The sequence below is a fragment of the Oryctolagus cuniculus genome, chromosome 7, assembly GCF_964237555.1.
Source record: "Oryctolagus cuniculus chromosome 7, mOryCun1.1, whole genome shotgun sequence".
Classification (NCBI taxonomy): domain Eukaryota; kingdom Metazoa; phylum Chordata; class Mammalia; order Lagomorpha; family Leporidae; genus Oryctolagus; species Oryctolagus cuniculus.
Genome location: NC_091438.1, coordinates 55,038,638 through 55,059,552, shown reverse-complemented (window position 1 = coordinate 55,059,552; position 20,915 = coordinate 55,038,638). Strand labels below are relative to the sequence as shown.

At 46.8% G+C, this 20,915-nt stretch overlaps 1 protein-coding gene across 5 annotated transcripts in view; it reads right to left on the bottom strand.

Annotated features, from left to right (window-relative positions):
- The window catches only part of NGF (nerve growth factor), a 53,437-nt gene that overhangs the window by 10,910 nt on the left and 21,612 nt on the right, over nt 1-20,915 (bottom strand). For 2 of the 5 annotated variants that reach the window (XM_070076898.1, XM_051856130.2), the window contains exon 2: nt 3,723-3,809. The exons of 2 other annotated variants lie outside the window; for them this stretch is intronic. In XM_070076898.1, coding sequence (XP_069932999.1) covers nt 3,723-3,751 — 29 coding nt within the window. In that variant the 5' untranslated portion in view covers nt 3,752-3,809. Of the gene's footprint in view, nt 1-3,722; nt 3,810-5,524; nt 7,165-20,915 lie in introns of those variants that run through there. One more of the 5 variants, XM_070076897.1, reaches the window with a different exon arrangement.

Sequence of the window (20,915 nt, the reverse complement as noted above, 5' to 3'; positions counted from 1 at the left end):
CACTGCTGTAGCCAGCCTGCTTAACTGCTTCCTACAGGACACAGACAGCGCCTGCTTTTAATCTATGGAAAAACCAGGGAAATAAGAATAACTTGTAGGGAAATATTTTGGCTATTCTACCACAAACCAGGATGGCTTCCAACTAGAAAATTAGAGTGAGAAGGCCAACGTACATGAGAAATTCCACAACTCCTAGGCGTCCCTGCTTTCTTGGGGGGACTGACTGTAGATCAACTATCATCAGTTCCCCGGCTTGGTATCTATACCTCGGGCCCAAGTCATCTTGGTCACACCAGGGTCCCCCGCCAGTGTCATCTGGACACCTGGTTGTTATATTTGAGACCCTGTCCAGCACCTCCTCTGCTTTGGCCTCCTCTGTTTCAGTGTCGTTATGGGTAGTTTGCTACCTGGCTGGAAAATGCCTTTACAGAACACTGAGACACTAAAAAATTCTCACAGATATTGTTAGTGTTTTCAGCCTCATGCTGGTGAAGATTAAAGCTCTAAAGTCAAATCCAGTTTATACATTATCAACTTCTAATGTCGATCTGTCATGCATATGTCTGTATTTAAAACCTGTGTGTTCTCCTGGGGGGATTCATTTAAGCAGAAATCAGATGGCTCCCACACTTTGGATGAATGCATAGAAGAAAACCCCAGCTCATTGCAACACTAACTTCTGTTCCTCCTTATGGGTTCCAAAGGGATGCTATTCCAGTCTGGTGCACCTCTTCTCGACCCTGGCCTGGCCTCTGTCTCTTGCTTTAAATCAATGCTTCTCAAAGTAGTATTGAGTGTCATGGATCTTGCTAGAAATGCAAGTTCGCCTCCACAGACCTATTGCATCAGAAACGCTGGGAGTGAAGTGAGATACTCTGTGGTTTAACAAGCCCAGCAGGTGATGCTGATGTATGCTGGAGTTCAAGAACCATGGCTTTAGGAGGTTCTACCCTGGCTGTCCTCCAGCTAAAACCTGCCTGGGAGGTGAGGGTTCCAAGGCACAGAGAGAGACCTGAGCTGGCGTCAGTCAACAGCCGTGGACTGCTCACTTGACTGCACCTTTCCAGGGGGCAGCCCATCGCACGTTGAAGCTCCTCCCCCCTTCTTGGCCATGCTGCCAGGACCCATCACTCCAGGAACCTGGTCCAACCAGCTGTGAGCCTGCTGGAGTTGGGAGAGAGAGGGCTCTTCTGAGCAGTCCTGAGGTTAAGTCTGTACGACTCTCCCCTGATGACTGCCGTAGCCTCCCCATCACATTCTTAAGTTCTTAATGATACTGTGGTCAACTCCAGTGAAGAAACTTAGATTACCGGCAAATTGTCCAATAGCTTTGCATCAGGTAGCTTAGAGGAGCTGTCTGTGCCTCTGCTGCTATTTGAACCTGCTGATGCTGCCAACCAGCATCCCACTAAGTGCCCCACGCCAGAATTTCATGAAGGATTCCATGCACCTCCCTGGGTACCACTTTCTGCTGTCCCCCAGTCATCTCCATCAGTGGCTCTCAACCTCAGCCACACACTGGAACCTCCTGGAGGTTTTACAATCTCCTCCACCTGTGTCCCATTCCAGCGATGCAGCCTTAATTGATCTAGAGTGTGCCTGGGCAACAGACCTTGTAACACTCTCAGAGTGATTCCAACATGCAGGAAGGGCTGAGAGCCACTGGGGTGCAGGAAGAACAGAGGCTTGGCACTGGCTTCAGTGAGCTGAAGACTGAGAGAAATCATCAAGAAATGGATATCTCAGCACATAGGAAGTCCAGGTGTGGTCACAGGAAAGGTGACAAGAAGGTCTGAAGATACAGCACGCAGGCATCAGGAAATGCTGCTCCTGATAAGCAGACATAATCAACATTGGCACATTGTTTGCCTTTTACTGCTTACTTGCTACTTCAAATATTCCTTGGTGTTGGCGCTATAATTGGCTTAGTATAAATAAGCCTAGGGACTATTTGCTGGCATTTTGAATTCTAATGATCTGGGGATGCTCGACCCAAATCCTTGCACCACCCGGTACTGTGCTCTGGAGCAATGGTGAGCCCCAAGTGCAGCTCACGTGGTAGCAAGGGTGCCAGGGCAACTGAAGCCCCCCTCCTCCTGGTTTGCACCTGGAAGAGTTCTGTGCACGGGGAAAACTCACTGAGAATCGCAGGTGCTAAGAACACATTGGTGGAGGGGATAATAAGAATCGTTGGTGCCACTGCTGTTGGTTTTCATGGCTGTAACCACGCCCCCAATCCCCTCCTCTCCCCCTGTGTTCTTACTCTGAGCCTGTACACAAAGGGAAAAGGAATTTGAAGTCTTTCACGTTCAAGTCTGTCTTCCTAATTTCTAGCCTAATCAGAAGTTTTCTAGTATGGAATAAGACCGCAAGGATTGCTGACTAAGAGTTCTTTTTTTTCTTTTTTCTTTTTTCTTTTTTTTTTTTTTTTTGGAAAACAATTTCAATTTTGGCCATTTTGAGTTGATTTGATGTGCTTTAACTATTTAGTGGTTTTGGCATATCCAGTAGGAAAATAGTGCATCTGGCACCGAGGGTTGAGGAAGACACTGAGGTTCAGCAAAACTGCTCTTCTTTGCGACTGAACATTTCAGTGCTGACGGTTGCCACGTTTCCCTAAGACAGGAATGGTCCTGTGTCTCTTTGGGAGGCGCTGGGGTAAATTACAAGACCTTTCTTAGCATTTCCCCAGAGAGTCAGACAGCTCCAGGAAGAAAGCCTTGTGCTTGGCTGCCCTTGATCTTCAGAACAAAAATGTTCACTTCACGCATGTGAGTGGCCTTCCACGGTGTGTGGCTGGCCACGGTCTGCGCGGCATTTACCCAGTGGGAACAGTTCATGAGCTGTGCAGCGGCCAGCATCACCGAGAGATTTGCCAAATGTGGGCAATTACAAGTACGTCAACATGGTAGAAGGCACGCCGTCTAAACACACAGCAGTGCTCCGTTACAGAGGCGAAGGCAGACTATTTTTTCAAGAATGTACTGGTTAAATTAACAGCCGTAGTAATGGAGCCCATCAACTTGGTAATACTAACGCTGTATCTACCATCTAGAGCTGAGTGCCAAAAACAATCCAATAGTGTTTCAAACTTTTCTGCGACCCTAAGAAAACATCCCCTTGGTTCCAACTGGCTGATCCTTAAACCACAAGAAGAAAGATCTATTTCAGCTATGCTTTGGGTCTTGCCACGCTCTGCTGTTCCCATACTGGAGACTAAGAGCAGTCAGCGTTAGTGGGAACAAACGTGACCTTCAAGTTGTCGCAGTCACAGTTCACATTCAGTGATAGTGGTACCGACGGAGGTCTGCAGTCCACAGATCTTGGATGACCACCCTGGGATGGAGTACATGAATGAAAACGAGACAGTGCCAGGGAGTGTTAACTCGGGTCCAAATCCCCGCTTCTATATAGGCTCAGTAGGATTAAACGTCTTCAGCTCTTCTTCAGCTATGGCTGCTTCCCTCTCAGTGTGTGGTATGTTTTCCAAAGCAATAGGTCAAGAAATGTTACAACGCCTGAGTCCATAATGCAATTCAGATGGAAGTTCAGAAAGGAAGAGAAGCTACAGCCCTGAAAGAGACCAGGGAAATCCAGGCTTCACAGACAACCCAGGGTTCCAGGGCTTTTTAAAAGGCAGGCAGCCATCCTTCAACTAAGGAGGGCTAAGGGATGAGTCACGGGACCTGAGTTTAAGGATTCCAGTAAAATGCCACCCTTACTCGTTAGAGTGTCCACGAGACGAGGCCATTGCTGTGGGAGCGGCTGGACGTCAGATTCACTGCAAAAATCGCTGCACCTCAATCACCCTGCATCCAAGAAAAGACGGATCACAAGTCGCCAGCCAGCACCAAACACTGCGTGGGGGAAACCGAGTCCGGAGGCCCCACCAGATGCCTCCCCTGTGCACAGCACCCACACGACCGCTGCCGCCACATCTGGGGCCCCCTCACTCTCTGTGCTGGCATTTACTGGCTTGTCTGCTGACTTCACACCCAGAAAATCTGACTCAAGGCATGAGGGAGATAACAGCTGGCTCTGCCCGGACATGCAGCACATGCAAATCCTGGGCAACCTGAGGCTAAGGTAAGAGCTGGAAGTGGAGATTTATTGCCGTGTGTGTGTGTGTGTGTGTGTGTATGCATGTGCATGCGCGTCCTTGTCGGGGGAGGGCCTTGTGCTGATTTACCTGCTTCCGCTGCCTGGCTTTGGCTGTCCCAGGCCCAGCGGGCTCCACACTGCAGCAGCGCAAAGGCCCAAGGCGGACCGTGAGAATGCCTGCAGACACTTAGGTCTCACGGGTGGCTATTGAGGGCATTTCTTTCTCTTTCTCTCTCTCTCCTTTTTTTATTTTATTTATTTGTTTGAGAGGCAGAGTTACAGACAGTGATGGGGAGAGACAGAGAAAGGTCTTCCATCCACTGGTTCACTCCCCAGATGGCCACAACGGCTGGAGCTGCATTGATCCGAAGCCAGGAGCCAGGAGCTTCTTCTGGGTCTCCCATGTTGGGGCAGGGAGCCAAGGCCTTGGACTATCTTCCACTGCTTTCCCAGGCCATAGCAGAGAGCTGGATCAGAAGTGGAGCAGCTGGGTCTTGAACTGGTGCCCATATGAGGTGTCGGTGCCACAGACGGAGGCTTAGCCCACTACATGCCATGGCTCCAGCACCTTGAGGGCGTTTCTGAGCTTAGGTGAAGGCGTTTGTTCTGGCTCTTCATGAGCTTGGAAGGAAACCCTGTGGTCTCTCTAAGGTCACTGGAGTCACATGCAGAAGTTTATATTTCAGAAGATTCCCAATCTTCTAGGGTTCCGCCTCTTGGGGTTTGTTTCACAGGGCCCAGGTGGACAAACGGAAAGATCTGCTCTGGCGGAATTCACCGCAGAGCTAACAGGAGACCCACGGAGTACACCAGGTCCCAGGGAGCCAGAGCCTGTTGTGGGGTACTTAGAAATTCCAGAGACGAAGGCAGACAGTTTTCTCCCACTCAGTCAACCCACGTGTGTGCAGAGACAGAGAGGCGAGAGAGAGGGAGAGAGAGAGAAAGAGAGAGAGAGAGGTACAGTTTCCACGATTGACATTGAGAGTCACAGCCACTGTCCTCGAATCTGTATAAGCACGCTGGCTGACATAAGCACACTGTTCCAGCTGCCGAGGGCCTCTGGCTTCTGCACAGCCCAGCTGCTTCTCTTGACAGATTGGCCTGGGGCTGGTGGCATCTCGGTCCCTCTACTTACCAGCTGTGCGATCTTTAGCAAATGACTTAACCTCTCTGCGTCTCAGTGTTGCAGTGTTGCCTCTCAAAAGCTGGAAGAATTGTACCTTCCACATCAGGTGACTGCGAAGATTAAGTAGAATAAGCGTGGAACCCACTGCCCGGCACCCCGTTGATGCTAAATAAACAGCATCCATTCTTCTTCATAATCATTAAAGACAGTCAAAATCAGGCAGTTGGCTACCGGCAGATCTGAGTACAGAGGTCCATCCCCTGCCCCGACGTGGTCCTCTCCGACAGGAAAACTTACGGCTTTGGGTCCCAGTCGTGACCACGCCCATGCTCGGTGGAGCTGAGCAACTGCCACACTCAGGCTGCAGCTGTGGGCCGATTATCTGCAATCATTTGCCAGCGAAGATGCTGAGTAGCCAACGGAAATGTTCCTTTGCGAAACGGCCCATTTTCTTCAGTCCTGTTGCAGTCAGAGGCAGGAAGCCGCGCCAGCTAGGGCTGCGGCCAGGCTGAACACAGTGATGTTAGCGGCCACTAGCACGTCCCCAGCACTGCAAAGTTAAGAGCATCTTTGCTTAGGGTGATGTTGCCTATTGAGAAAGTGCACACAACACAGAGGGTACCCTCAAGGTCACATTTATGCTCAGTTATCCAGGGATGCGGGACAAATTTAGGCACTGTCAATTAATTGACTTTTATTGCCTTCTTGAGGTTCTAGGTGTATTTTTATCCATGGAGCTGGCCTAGAGAAGACACTTCATGTTTATTGAACAGAGCTGAAAAACTCTTCCCACAGCTGCACCAGTTTATTCAACCCATTGTCTTGGGAAATAACAAGTGGTCCCAGTTTGCATTCCTGGAGACCCGGGCAAGTCTCCTTTTCCCTCTGGTGAGATGAGGCTCCGTCTAAGGAGAGTGCCACATCGGTGGGCGGACAGGTGCACTGCTGAGGGACTACAGTGCAGGCTCCCATTCCGCCTTTGGTACCAGGGCTTGAAGTGTACACAGGTGTTGTGCACAACACACCCCTGCTTATTTCCAGCTTGCTCATTTTTGTCCCGAATTTCCTCGGAGAAGGCTGAGCTCCAACGCAGCCGCTGGTGATGTTGTGCAATCCAGTGGGATGGCAATCACCTCATTGTTTAGTTATAACTCCGAGAAGATGAGAAATAAAGAAAAAAGCACAGCGCACACATACAGAATGAGGGTGGAGACTGCATGATGATAATGAAAACCATTTGTTAGCATTGTACTCCTTTCTTTGTGAATCAGCCGAGTCCCTGGCACCAGGCCTCTGTCTGTGAAGGAGCTGCATGTCAAAAGCCTTCCAGGGACTTGTTCTGCCAGGTCTGGTCCGAAGCGTGTCACCCTTTGTCCCCAGGAAGGTGGGTTCTTGATGGACTCCCCCAGCTCCCTCTGGGCTTCGCCTCTAGGTCTGGCTCCAGCTCTCACCTCTTGTCCCAGGGCCACTTCTTCATGCTGTGGGACTCACTGATTTTTAATCTGTGCCTACAGCAGCCTTTGGTGCAGTCTGTAATAGAAGGGCTCTTTGCATGATGCTTTCATTCATCTGTGTCCAGGACTTCCAGCCTCTGCTCTCTTTTGAGCTATTTCTACCTTTCCTCCTTCCCACGGGGCTGATTTCCAAACTCCCCATGTGCTTATACTTCAGAAAGTACACAGAGGGACTGGCACTGTTGTGTAGCAGGCTAAGCTGCTGCTTGCAACGCTGCCGTCCCATAGCAGGGGGCTGGTTTGAGTCCCAGCTGCTCCTCTTCTGATTCAGCTCCCTGCTAATGTACCTGGGGAGGCAGTAGGAGAAGGCCCAAGTGCTTTGGACCCTGCCACCCACGTGGGAGTTCAGGATGAAGTTCCTGGATTTTGCCTGGCTCTACCTCGGCCATTGTGGCCAATTGAGGAGTGAACCAATGGATCAAAGGTCTCTCTCTGTCTCTGTTTCTGTCTCTGTCTCTCTCTCTCTTCTCCTTCCCCTCTCTCTGTGTCTTCTCTTCTTTCTGTCATTTTGCCTTTCAAATTAGCAGATAAATCTTTTTTTAAAAAAAAAAGCCCATGAAAAGTGGAATTAAAAGATAAATTTAGTAGTAAGCATTTTTGAAATCCATGAATTTTTTAATAAGTATTAACTTTGTGAACTTGTTTAACATACAACTTCCTTTGTATGTTAAAAAACGTTTTGCACCAAAATAAGCTTATCTTAATTCCATTTTCCATGTACACTGGATGTGCTCTTGCATGCATTCAAACTTTGTTAGGATGAAAAGTAAAAACAAATACAAATATAAAAATAAAACAATCTCAAAAAAAAAAAAACCCAAACTTTACAACCAGTAGATAGTGTATAATTGCTTATGCATATTTGTTTTGCCTGCATTGTTCCCAAGAGAGGAATCATCTCAAAACATAAATTCTTGAGCAGAGCCAGTACCAAATGCTCTCCGTGTTCGTGTGTTCATTAAGTCCTGGGACTTAAACTGCTTCTTTTCTCTCTGCCTACTTCTGAAATCTATCACAGCAGTTACACAAGTCAAGTCTCTTATTCAGATTGATTTAGCAGAGCACAATTATCTCCCCAAACCATCACCACTGCTCCTACCACCTTTGCCAAGCTCTTCCACCTCCATCACCACCATCTCCTCCACCACCATCACCATGACCACCACCATCCTACCATCATCACCTCCATCTCCTCCAACACTTCCTCACCACCACCATCCCTTATCACCATTAGGATTACCACTTCTACCATTTTCTCACCACTACTGCCACCTCCACCAGCATTACTACCATCACCATTATAACCATCACCATCTCCAAAAAATTCTGTAATTTTTTGGAGTCACGGAAGTCTGACCCATGTTTCCCCAGGCCTTCACTTAGACCGAGGGACTATATAAGGTCTGTGACATCATTTGGTGTGGCTGTGCCAAGGCAACCACAAGCGGAACTTGACATTCAATAAATCTATAGCAGGCTCGTTTTTAAATTGATCATTTTGTGAGGCCCATAAATAATGTTACAAATATCCACATGGCCTTTGGCAGAAAAGAGTCCCCCCGCCCTTGGTATGCCATCAGTAGAGAGGCAGGCGAGAACCAGGACTTGAGGTGTTTTAGTCCCTTCCAAAGTAACTACATGACTGGATTAGGTCTACACGACTCCTGAGTGATGAGTAGAATTTGGTCCAGAAATTAGTATTCCTGGTTTCCCACATATTACATTGTGCTATTTTCCTGCATTCATTTGGGAAGCTGTTTTTTTTCCTATGAGATTTTTTTTTTGGCCATCTTTGTATTTGCAGTAATGTTGATGACAACATGTTTTAGTCTGAACCTTGATACATCTTTAGCATGATCTCAAAAGAGTAAATGTCACAAGGACACATACACACACACACACACACACATTTTAAAATGCAGAGAAGGAGTTATGTGCCTAGGTCCTCCAAAATCATCCAGGCACTCCTATTTGCCCGATGTCATCTATTAAAGATATGTGCACCATTTTTGCTGTCCATCTTGAAGACTCCCATTTCTTCACATCTAAAGGCAAGTAGATTTTGTGCTTAGGCCTCTCTGGGCCTCCAGAAGCAAGTGTTCCTCTGCCCGGGCCACCTCCAAGACAGTGGCTGGTCTACTTGTAAGAGGGGAGTTCCCTGAGGATCAAAGGCTAGTACAGCTCAGTACAGCTCAATACAGAGGCAAGCTAACCCAGATGCGAGGAGGGACCGCTGCCTGCTCCTGGAGGAGGCTGGGTTAGCTGCCTCTTCTGCTCAGACTGCATGGGGAGCTCCTTCATTTGGTTCAGTAGGGTCTGGCTTTTGGGGAGAAAGGGCAAGGATGGGATGGAAATCTCAAGAGGTGCCTCAGGCCTATAGCCTAGGCTGCATCAGAGGCGCCCATAAGGACAGCGTTGCCTGTACTTCAGATGTACAATTAATACATAATGTGATGTACAAAAGATGTTAGAAGATGGCAGAAACTATGGGTGAGGATTGAATACAACCACTACTGCAAGTAATAAATACCATGTTTTGTGTATTATGTGCCAAGCACTATGAAATTGGGGACTTTCTCTATACTGCCTCTCTAAACGCTCATCAGACACCTTCTGAGAGCATCGCTCTCCATTTTATAGCTATGGGTACTGCACCTCAGTGCCAAAGTGGGAAGTACAAGTTTGCATTGCTTAGTGAATGGCATGCTGGGTAAGAGCCCAGGCCTCTTGCTCTGCGGTGCTATCCCTTTTACCCTATTCTACACTGTTCACAGATCTAACCCTTCAAAGAAGCAATGCTTCTGCCCTCTGGTTTTAATATTCAAGGTCAATTTCTGCATTGTGATATGGATAATGTATGGGTGGACTCTGCATATTTTCTATTCTTGAGTTTACATAACTGCTTGTAAAACACCAGTGCTGATTCTCCAGTTTGTAGAATATCTCAACTTCTCCACTTACATGTCAGGAGACTCTCCCCGCTTAAGACCCTGAAGGAGGGCCGGCACCACGGCTCACTAGGCTAATCCTCTGCCTGCGGAGCCAGCACCCCAGGTTCTAGTCCCGGTCGGGGAGCTGGATTCTGTCCCGGTTGCTCCTCTTCCAGGCCAGCTCTCTGTTGTGGCCCAGGAAGGCAGTGGAGGATGGCCCAACTGCTTGGGCCCTGCACCCGCATGGGAGACCAGGAGGAAGCGCCTGCCTCCTGGCTTCAGATCGGCGCAGCGCCGGCCATAGTGGCCATTTGGGGGGTGAACCAACGGAAAAGGAAGACCTTTCTCTCTGTCTCTCTCTCTCACTCTCTAACTCTGCCTGTTCAAAAAAAAAAAAAAGTCCCTGAAGGAGCCTACAGTCTGTACCCCCTCTTTACGGAGCACTCCAGCCACTGCGATCAGATTCTGGAAGGACCCATTATTCAGATGGAAACATAAGTCATGGGAGATAGATGCTGAGGAATGTTTAGCTGCTCTTTGCTGCAATGTACAGAACTCAGAAGGTGGCTATTATTCTAAGACTCTCCCACAGTTTCTGGGTAAGATTTACTCTTATTGCAGATTCTGCACAGAGAAGCAAGACAGGAACTACTCACTCTGGGCTGGGGATGTGATTCTTTGTTGGTTGGCTTTTTGGGTGTGAAGACCAAGCCAGAGGCTGAGGAAGCCAAGTGGAGTCTGTTACTATTTCCATTCATGGACATGCAACAGCAAACCATCTCATACATTTACAGGAAAACATCAAATACAATATCTTTGTTGAGCTTAATCAGAACCAGAGTAAAATTCCAGGGGACAAGAATAGAAACTTACCCTAATGATTTCATTTTTAGTCCAAAACATACACTGTTTTCTTTGCTTGCTTTGTTTGTCACTTTCTAAAACAAGAAATTACCAAGCAGTGACTTGGGTTTGAGGGACGAGTGGAAAGCAATAAACACTGAACAGAAATGCAAAGAGATTGAATGTCAGAGGTCCTTGGTGGATGAACATCCAGAAGTGGATTCAATTTGTGAATTGTTGACTTTACTTCCCAGAATTCATGTGAGTTACTCAAGAAGGATTCAATTGTCCAGGCTTCCTGCTCTCTGCCATGAGCACTTGGTATAACAGAAGTAAATCATAAAGCAAATAGGAGGAGGTTGAGTTACTTATATCAGTGTGTGTGTGTGTGTGTGTGTGTTAGGCAGATACAGCTGTTTTCATTGTTAGCAGGTGAAATGGCGTTTTCATTAGGAGTATGAGGAACTCACATCATGAAAAACACACAGGCCACCCAGCCAGAAGAGAAGGTCAGCCCTTCTAATTGGTAACATTGAAATGAGTCGTTGGTTTAATATTAGGAATCACACTGCTATGTGTAAAACAGATCGGTGGTGGTCATTGCAAGCACTGGGGTGAAAATATGGAAGTTCTTCTAGTCTACCCATCCACTGCATCTAGGAACTCTCTTTAAGAGATGGGGCACTGTCTTTGCATCTAAGAACAGTGAGTGTGGGGCCGGCACTGTGGTGTAGCAGGTAAAGCTGCCGCCTGCAGTGCCGGCATCTCATATGAATGCCAGTTCGAATCCTGGCTTCTCTACCAACCCAGCTCTCGGCAATGGCATGAGAAAGCAGTGGAGGATGGCCCAAGTCCTTGGGTCCCTGTACCTGCGAGGGAGACCCGGAAGAAGCTCCTGGCTCCTGGCTTCGGATTGGCACAGGTCTGGCCATTGTGGCCAGTTGGGGAGTGAATCAGTGGATGGAAAACCTCTCTCTCTCTCTCTCTCTCTCTCTCCTCCTCTCTCTGCTTTTCCAGTCTCTGTGTGTAACTCTGACTTTCAAATAAATAAATAAATAAATCTTAAAAAAAAGAACAGTGAGTGCGAAGATGAAACCACCCATGAGCAGCACTGTCACCTGTAGAGTGACACATCCGAAGGACACACACTGGGCACTAAGGATGTGGCTTGGCCCATCCCCTCCAGCCACCCTGGGGGATCTGACTAATGCTGGCAGTGATGATGGCCTTGGCCCTGTGGTAGATCTGCTGATTCTAGTCAGAGGCCAGAGAGAGAAATGCCTACCTCATTTCCCATCAGCTTGCTGTTTGGTGAGTGTTACAGTATGAATTACAGTCCTGAATGGAGACGCTAGACCCAGCCAACAGCAGCAGGCACTGGGAGGAACTAGGTGAGCTTGGATGTGCTCTGCCCTTAGACAAGCCGCTGACATCACAGAGGGAAACTGAAAAAGCAGAAAGGGTAAGACGGAGCCATAGCGAGAACACCGAGAGAAGACAGGACTGGGAGAAAGTGAGTGGAGACAGCAAACGAAGTGAGGGGCGGAGGCAAGAAAATGCCAAGGCGAATGGGCAAAGCCAACGGGCGGTGGAGAGGAGACCCAAAGGACAACAGCAGCAAGACGGAGAGCAGTGTGGGAAGAGGACCAGGAAAAGGGCAGAGTGTGAGGAAGACCCAGACCGGGAAAAGCCTTTGAACACGGCCTCAACATCAACTCTGACGAGGAGGAAGAAACCGCTGCACTAATCACAAGCAGACCCGGTCCGCAGCCCGTACTGGAGACATGCAACTCCTGAACTTCCCTTGAGAAAAAAATCCAAGCACTGGGTAGTCATAACCATTTCTAATGAGCAACAACGCCACGAACAAGAGCGAAACTTCACTGAACCAGCTTCTGATGATACCGATGATGCTGCAGTGAGCGGTCTATTCACATGTGATTCGGAAAAGTTCCGACGCTGAACCCAAACCCAACGACTGCATGGCCCTGACAGATGAGGCAGTGATTTCATCCCATAGCTTAGCACCTGGCCACATTCCAGGCACACAGCAGCTCTCACTCGGAAGTTCTTCATCGCAGGGCTGCCAGGCTAGGCGAGCCAGACTAGCCCTTAACATAAATGACGTGGCATGATCTTACCAGTATCAGATTCGGGGAAGAAGCCATGGAAAGAAATTTTGAGTGGAAAGGACAATGAGGGGAATAGGGATTTCCCACTGATGCTTGGATCCAGCTGGAATCGGTTATAGTAAAAATTTCATTTAATCAAATCCACTATCATTAATAAAACACCAAACAAAATCCAAACAGAGATAGATGATGAGGTTCTTGGACTGTGCACTGGGTTTGCATCATGCGGCACCAGGTGCCGTCTGTAAGTCTGGGCTGCAGGCTGCTGGGGCGGCAGCTGCCGCTGGCCTGTCTCGGGGGTGTGCTTCCACCATTCCTCCGCTCAGCTGCTCGGAGAATGAGCTCAGCGAATCCAAGGCTCTGCCCAAGACCCTCAGTCCCTCTCTTAGCGTGGTGAGTTTCAGAGGCCAACCAGGAAGACAAGGCATGGGAACACCATCGCATAACAAAAACCATTGGGATGAAGTAGGGGTGTTTCAAATTCAGGAAAACTCTCAGAGCTGCTCTCCATCATGCGGGGAGACAAACTGGGATGAGTGGCAGAAATGGAAGAGGCAGGTGCTACCTCAACCAAATAAAGACACTCAACAAAACGGATGGGTTGCCCGTTGTGCTAGGTTAGTCCTTCTGGTTGGATAACTAGGATGGCTTCTTGCTCTAAGAGCATGAAGCTTCTGCAGACTCAATTGTGTGCAATCAGAATAAAAAGATGGCTAGAGCAAAGAAGAAAGGAAGGAGGCAAAGGAGGAGGGAGGGAGGAAGACAGGACGGAAGGAAGGGAAGTAGGAAAGAGGGAGCAAGGGAGAGAGAGAAAGAGAATGGACAACAGATTGAATGAATATTGAGGGCGATTCCTCTGTCATTCCACCAAATGAGTGCGTGAGGAAGAGACCTGCATGTACCATTCTCTGGGCACAGCTGCTCCCCACTGAACCCTCATTCTGGGGGACGCTGCTGTTAAAGCTGTGTATCATCTGGCGCCTTTAGAAGCCAACCACTTCATGTGGTGCTCCACTGGAGAGAGGGCAAGCCTCTTCCCCCCATGGAGAAACAAGGCCCCCAGGTGGACGTACTGAGAGGTACCACCTTGCTCGCCAGCGTGGGCTCTCTGAGAGGGGCAAACCTAGCTACACCTCCCACGCCTCTCATCCACTGACCAGAGCATCAGCCAGGCTCCACGGGACAGCAGCGAGAGAAGAGGGTCCCCTCAGTGGAGAGGGGCAGGTGGATGACCTTTAAGCAGAAGGCCACGGGGTGTACTGAAGCCATCCCTCCTTGCCACTCTAACAAGCTCCCCTTATTATGCTGGAAAGAATCGCTCCTCTGGCTGCCACAGGTCCGGCTGGAGCCCTCTCTAACTGCTCATTGAGGAAGCCAAGTCTGGATCATATCAGGGGATTGCAAAAACTTGGTGGAAAATGAAATGAAAAGATAAGATTATTTGGATGTCAAACAGTCGAAATCCACAGGTTTTTCATAATATGTATATTCCATGAATTCTCTGAAGATCTGTTGTATTGAAAAACAAACTCATCTTAAAGAGATGCATGTATGAAATACAGAGATGAGGGGAAAATATTGGATGGAAATAAACAATAAATCATAAATAATATCGGTAGTTTAAGGAGAGTACAGGGGAGTTTTTGTTTCTTTACCCTTTTCTGTATTTTCTAAGCATTTTGTAATGAGCCATGAATAGCTTTAATAATTGCAAAATGTATTTTAAAATAATTGGATAATTATTATCTGCAAAACTATCAAAGAAATGTCCATTTGAGTTACCAACAAACTCCTTTTGAAATTTTACCCTAAGAAAATTATTCTGAAAGGGAGGAAAAGCTATATTCATGACTTTTCCTCTCCACTAAATGACTTATAACTGCAAAATCAGAAGCCACCTTTTCTCCAATAAAGAGTTTATTTACAGACACTCTTTTCCAAGAACTTCTATGCAGTCATTTGAAGACAGCAATGCTTGTGATCTGTGCAAAATGGAAAAGCAGGTTTGAAGAGACTACATGGGAATACCTTGCAGCCAAGAGAAATCACATGTGTGTAGGAGCCAGGCCTAGAAGTAAATATACAAAATGAAAACAGTTGAATTGAGTGAGAGAACCCTGGGTGATCTCTTTCCCCTCTCCAAATGGCTCATAATGTTGTCATAATGCCTTTTTAATGAAAACAGGGTCCATAACCCTTTCCGTATGTCCTCTCTGCAAATCCTTCAGGGTTGGAACTGCACTAAATACATTTTCAGGTTGGGCTCCCCCACCTCTTGGTGCCCAGCCTGAACATCTTCACTCTGCAGTGGCTCAGAGAGTGTTGCTGGGAAGTGACCAGGCCTATCGATGGCTTATGTGCAGGTGGAAGGCTCGGTCACCCTGTGAGAAGTCCCTTCATTTACTCAAGTTATGGTCTTATCACACTGAACATGGAACAAGAAACTGAGGAACAGCTCCAGTGTGTGTGAGCACATTCCCTGCATTTGGAACTTCTTAGGCTTAAATGCAAAGGGTTGGCAATGCAGATTCTCTTCTATCTACTGTTGATTTAGGCTGTTCTGTTCTCCAAAGCTCACGTGAGGTTTGGAGACAATGTAAGTGCCTCATTATCCATGCTGTAGAAGTAAAAAGTTGGAAAGAAATCAGCAAGCTGTTTGTGGTGCATACGATTGGGTTGTATTCATCCCAGACATTGGAGAGGGAGGTAGGGAGTGGGTAATGGGAGGAGGGGGAAGGAGAGGAAAAGAACCATGACCATTTAATACATATCTGCTCCTTGCCAGTTATTCTAGAAGCTTTTCAATGCATGGCTCCCTTATGCTTGTGACCATGTGTGGGGTACGTATTCCTCCTTTTGTACCAATAACGAAACTGACACTCAGAGAGTCTGGATAACTTGCACCCAGCCACAAAGGCTAGAAAGAAAACAGATTTATCTGGTTCCAAAGCACAGTGGATATTGATTTCCATTCTCTGGAAACATAACTGATCATTGTCAAAACAAAAAAATCAGCTGCCATTATTCTGGAATGGACCTTAATCACCCTCCCCCACCCCGCCCCGCCCGGGGCACAGCTGGCAATGTCTGGAGACATTGCTGGTAGTTTATGGGCTCTGAGAGGTGCTACCGGTATCTGGGCAGAGGCTGAGGACCACCTCCCACAACAAGGAATTTGCGGCTGAAGATGTCAACAGGACACAAATTGAAAAACCCTGTCATATTATAATGGAACCCAATGTAATTTATCCCCCACTACGTACACTTCCTCTTTCCCTTATGAAATTAAGTTTCTATGACTCTGAAGAATTCTCAAGTCTATAAAGCAACAGAGGTGCTGTCTGTTGACTGATCATACAGTTAGGAACCACTCAGCATATGTAAATCAAACAAATGTGCATAAAATTCGTATGACAATGCCAAGTTTAAATCTGAAATTTATGAAGAAAGTTTACAGTGCAATTGCCAGAGAGAAATTAACAGCTTCCCAAGTGTTACCAATTGTGGCTAACCCTAATCTGTATTAAATTCTATAATGAACAGCTAAACATTTCCAGGATGCCCATATGCAAAATCAGAAACTTGGCTGTTCTCCATTTACAAGGTCAAATCAGGAAGGTTTATGTTCTAACACTTGAGCTGTGTCCATAGGCAAAGAGTGAATTGTTTCATTTGGCTGTGGAAAGCATTAATTTTGTTACTTCTGTGGCACTAAGACAGCTTTTGGAAAACTAGAGCTAATGAATTGGGTAATACTTCTGTGGCTCACCTTAATTTTTTAGGTACAGGATTGCACCAATATTTGAAAAAGACTCTTAGAACCACAAAACTTAAGAGGATTCAAGGAATCACCTAGTTTAGTCTTTGAATCAATAGACCAATTTTCATTGGCTGACACTATGTGCCCAGTTCCATGCTAGATGCCATAAAGAATACTAGGCAGGTACAAGGCATGAGACTGGTCTTTAAGTTACAAGCAGTATAGTGGGGGAGGTTATAAAAACATATGGAAAATATTTAGTGAACAGCTTGAGTTCCAAATTGTGTTGCACAGACAGTGAGGACGGGGTAAGGAAAAGCCTACATCACGTGACACATGAAAATGCCAGCTATCTGTGTACATGTTCACCTCTCCTGTTGCGTCAATAGCTACCTGGGTACAGGAATCTAGACATTTCTTTGTCTTTGCCTTGGTGTCTAGGCAGAGTCTGAGCTGCAGAAGCCAGAAATTGAAAGAATGATTTCAATAGGAAGTGAACCTTGATCTTGACCTTGAAATCACAGGGCTTCCCATCCTTGGACTATCAAAAAGAAGTCTGGTAAAACAAGGTTTGTATAGTCAACTGTATTTGGGAACTGTTGGGTTAAAAGCTTTCTTTGCTCAGAGCTTTCCACATGTCAGTATGCATTAAGAATCCCTAGGAAGGTTTCATTTATTGGCGGTCAAACTTGTTTCACGATGGAAATATGTTTTTGCTGAAGACTTGCTAACATATATTTGAATCAACATATCAAAAAAATTTACTTTGACAATAGTCTAAACTATCCAAGGAAAATGGCTTCTTGAATTGACCAATGCTTTAAAAACCAGTCCAGGAGCCAGCAGGTGTTGTGGTGCAGCCGGTTAAGCACCCCACGCCCACCCCCACCTGTGATACTAGCATCCCACACGAATGCTGGTTAAGGTTCCAGCTGCTCTACTTCCAGTCCAGCTCCCTGCTAGGAAAGCAGCAGAAGAGAGTTCAAGTACTCATGTGGGAGACCTATGGCTTTGCCCTGGCTATAGCAGCCATTTGTGGAGTGAACCAGCTGACAACAGATCTCTGTCTCTCCCTCTTTCTCTGTAACTCTGCCTTTCAAATAAATACAACTTTAAAAAAAATACAAAGGGGCCTATAAAATTATGATTTGGGGATTTTTCCAGAAGCTCTTTCTAAGCCGGTGTGTGGAAGAAAGACCCAAATGTACTTAAGCAGCTTTTGGATACTCTGGGGGCTCTCTGTTGCTTTGGTGTAACCAGTACTACTTTGGCCTGTTGGAGTGGTTTGAGCCTTAGATGCGCATTTTCAAAAAAAAATTGGAAGAGCCTTTTCTTAACATTCTCAATGGGCTTGTACTTCTATAAGGACTTTTTTGGTGTTTCTGCCCCAAACAGCTCAATGGGGCTTGATGAATTATCAGTGGACTGCTGTTCCCAAAGCCCTAGATGGTCTGGAACAGCTGCTACTTGTTTCTCTGTGACTCTCCACTTGCTTTGATTTGGGTGGGTTTCCTGGCATAGTTGTCAATGATAAAGATTACTTTGGGCACCAATCCACTAAAAAGTTAAAAGCAAAAATACCCACCAAGTTGAGTTTCTTTACCTTAGGGAACATCATTATATTCTTAGAATTTATCTATGAGCTATATGGAATCTTTTGAAAACTAATTAAAATTTTTTAAAAATAAAAATCTTAAAAATAAATAAGTAAAAATGCACAGAAAGAAAACATAACTAATTTGGATGTGTAAAGACATATTAACTGTGATGACAACTAAAAAGCTAAGAAAAAGATACAAATAAAAGATGTCTATTAAAAAATAAAATGTGCACTTGCTTTGCTTTCCCTGATAAACTTTTGGAGCAAATTTTCCATATGCCAAAGTTTTTTTATTAAAAGACAAAGCAGTTTCAAACTAGCTGACGGTGACCTGGGGAATTGGATAGTGTTCTGTTGCCATCAGAAGATGTAAGCAGACAGCAACACGTTTTGTGAATTATTTCTACTTAAATATTTGAGCATGAGTTGAAGGTGGAATTACATCCATTTTTGCAAGTAGCTTTGATTTTAAGGTAAATTTGTAAAATGATCCCTAGCGTACTGTGGCAGGTCCTACCCCCCACTTCTAAGCCTGAATTTCGTTCAGTGCAGGCTATACCTGGATTCCTTCCAAAGGAGCCCTGATTGGAAACACCTCAGGATAGCTCAGCCTCTCCTAGACCAGTCCTGGGGGTCATGAGGCCCAAAGATGGCATTGCAGAAAGTCCACCACTCAGACAAGTGGGTGAAACTCCAAAGTCAGAGAACAAATTGACTGGCTCTGTAGAATACGGCAGAATCCGACAGAAGCACAAATCTTGGTGCGCCTGATTCATCATGGGTTGTCTATAGGACTATGTGGCAGACACATGGATGTACCTGCCCTCCAAGGCAGGGCTTGTGACCTTAGCAGCTCAGATCCAATCAACCATTTGCCGCTTTTGCTTCTGCTACTTTCCCCTGGAGCTTGCTTGTGCATGCTAAGGCCTGGCAGAAGGCTGTTACAGATAGCCTGGACTGTGACCATACCTCTCCGTTCTCTCCACTCGACGAAGCTCTGTTTGGGCTGCTGTTGCCCCCACCAGGGTTGCTGCCCAAGTTCTAATGAAACTGGGACCATCAGAAAAAGGAACAAACCCTTGGGGCACAGTGCTCCTTCCAGATGACCTGAACTGGATTGAAGTCACAAAGCTTGTGGCTAGTGCTTGACAATTGTTCAATTTAATTCAGCACACACGTAATGAGCACCTGATCCATGCAGGTACACCACACTTGGAACTGTAGGAATTACAGAGGTGATTAAAACGGGGTCTAGCAGGGGGTAGTAGACAAGCACACAAACAACCTAAACTAAAATAGGAAAAGTAGTATACCGCTGACCCACGCAACTAGCAACTAGGTATTCAGTATCTAACATGCGCCACGGCACTGTTCTACACACTGGAGATACGGGTGGTGATGGACGTGCTAGGAAAAAAATGCAGCATGGTGTTTTGGAAGGACAAGTCCTGAGGCAGGAGCATGCTTGGCTGAAAACTGGGGCAGAGTGGTAGGAGGTGAGATTTAAGAGGCAACCATGGTCAGCACTTGTAGAGCTTTATGGAACGCGGTGAGCGTGGATTTCACTCCAAAGGAGATAGAAAGCCATCAGATGGTTTTGACCAGGCAAATGATCTGACTTGCTATATCCGAAAGGAGCACTCTGGCTAAGCAAGCACAGTGGGGACCAAGAGAAAAAACCTAAAGACTAGGCATCTCCTGCAATGCACCAGGGGCGAGGTGATGGTGGCCTGGGCTGTGCTGGCAGCGTACGAGAGGTGAGAGGGCTCTGTTGAAGGAACAGGGCCATTCGTATTTCCTGATGGACTCCCTCTGACGTGGAAAAGTGAGGGAAGAGCAGAATCAAGGGCGACGCCAAGGTTTCTGGCATCTCAGCAGGTGGAGGTAAGATTCACTGAGATGGAGAACCCTGGCGCAGGAGCAGGCTTGACGCACAGTCAAGAGCTTAGGTGTTTGGACATGTTAGATTTCAGATACCCATATGTACTAAGATACCTGTATTTGAGATACCTTATAGTGGACACCTAAGTGGAGAGTTTGAGTAAGGTAATTGCATTAACCTAGAGTTAAAGGAAAAGTCAAAGTATATAAACATAAATTTGGGAGAGAAACATCCAGGTTTGGGGCTTGCCTGGAGTAGGGAGCCAGGAGAACCAGCTCATGGAAGTCTAGTACATGAGGTGATGTCTGGCCTTCAGTGTCCTGTAGATGAAATGAAATAAGTGTCCTCTCCTTGACACTGCCCCATCTACTACCATGCCTTCCCTGGCCAGGTTCTGGAAGCTTGCTGAATGCAGGGACTCTCCCATACACTGCTCAGCACACACCTGGCACACCAGAGAATGAGCAAACCGTTTGTCAAGAACCTGTCATCGACCCAGAACTGGACTCCACACTGTGTGACATCACATTGCAGTCAAAGGCACCGGAGGAGGTCAGTATCATTAAATGTCAGCCTGTCAACCAGCAGACAGAGAAACCCATCCGTCAGCGGGAAGGCACCGGGATGGGCAGCCAGGGCCTGAGGATCTAGGCTTTGCTTCTGTGTGACATTAGGTCACATCCTTCCAGGTTCAGTCCCATCACCTGGAAAGTGGCCTGGCCCTTCCATCTGAGGTTCCTCCAGTCATAACTTCCCGCCACGTCAAGGTAAGAATGATCTGCGGGAGCAGCAGGCAGGAGATCTTAGGGCTGGCGGAGCCTGGAGGACTTGTGCTGGGCCGTGGGCACCTGCTTCACAAGCACATCTATCTCAGGAAACTCAGGAATAAGACATAGATGTCTGCCCACTGGGCCACTTGTTTTCTTGCAGATATCAGTGTCATCTTTAAAAGAACTAAAAGTGAAACAAACACACACACGTGGATATGTAAGGGGGTCTTCAGAAAGTTCATGGAAAATGCATACTA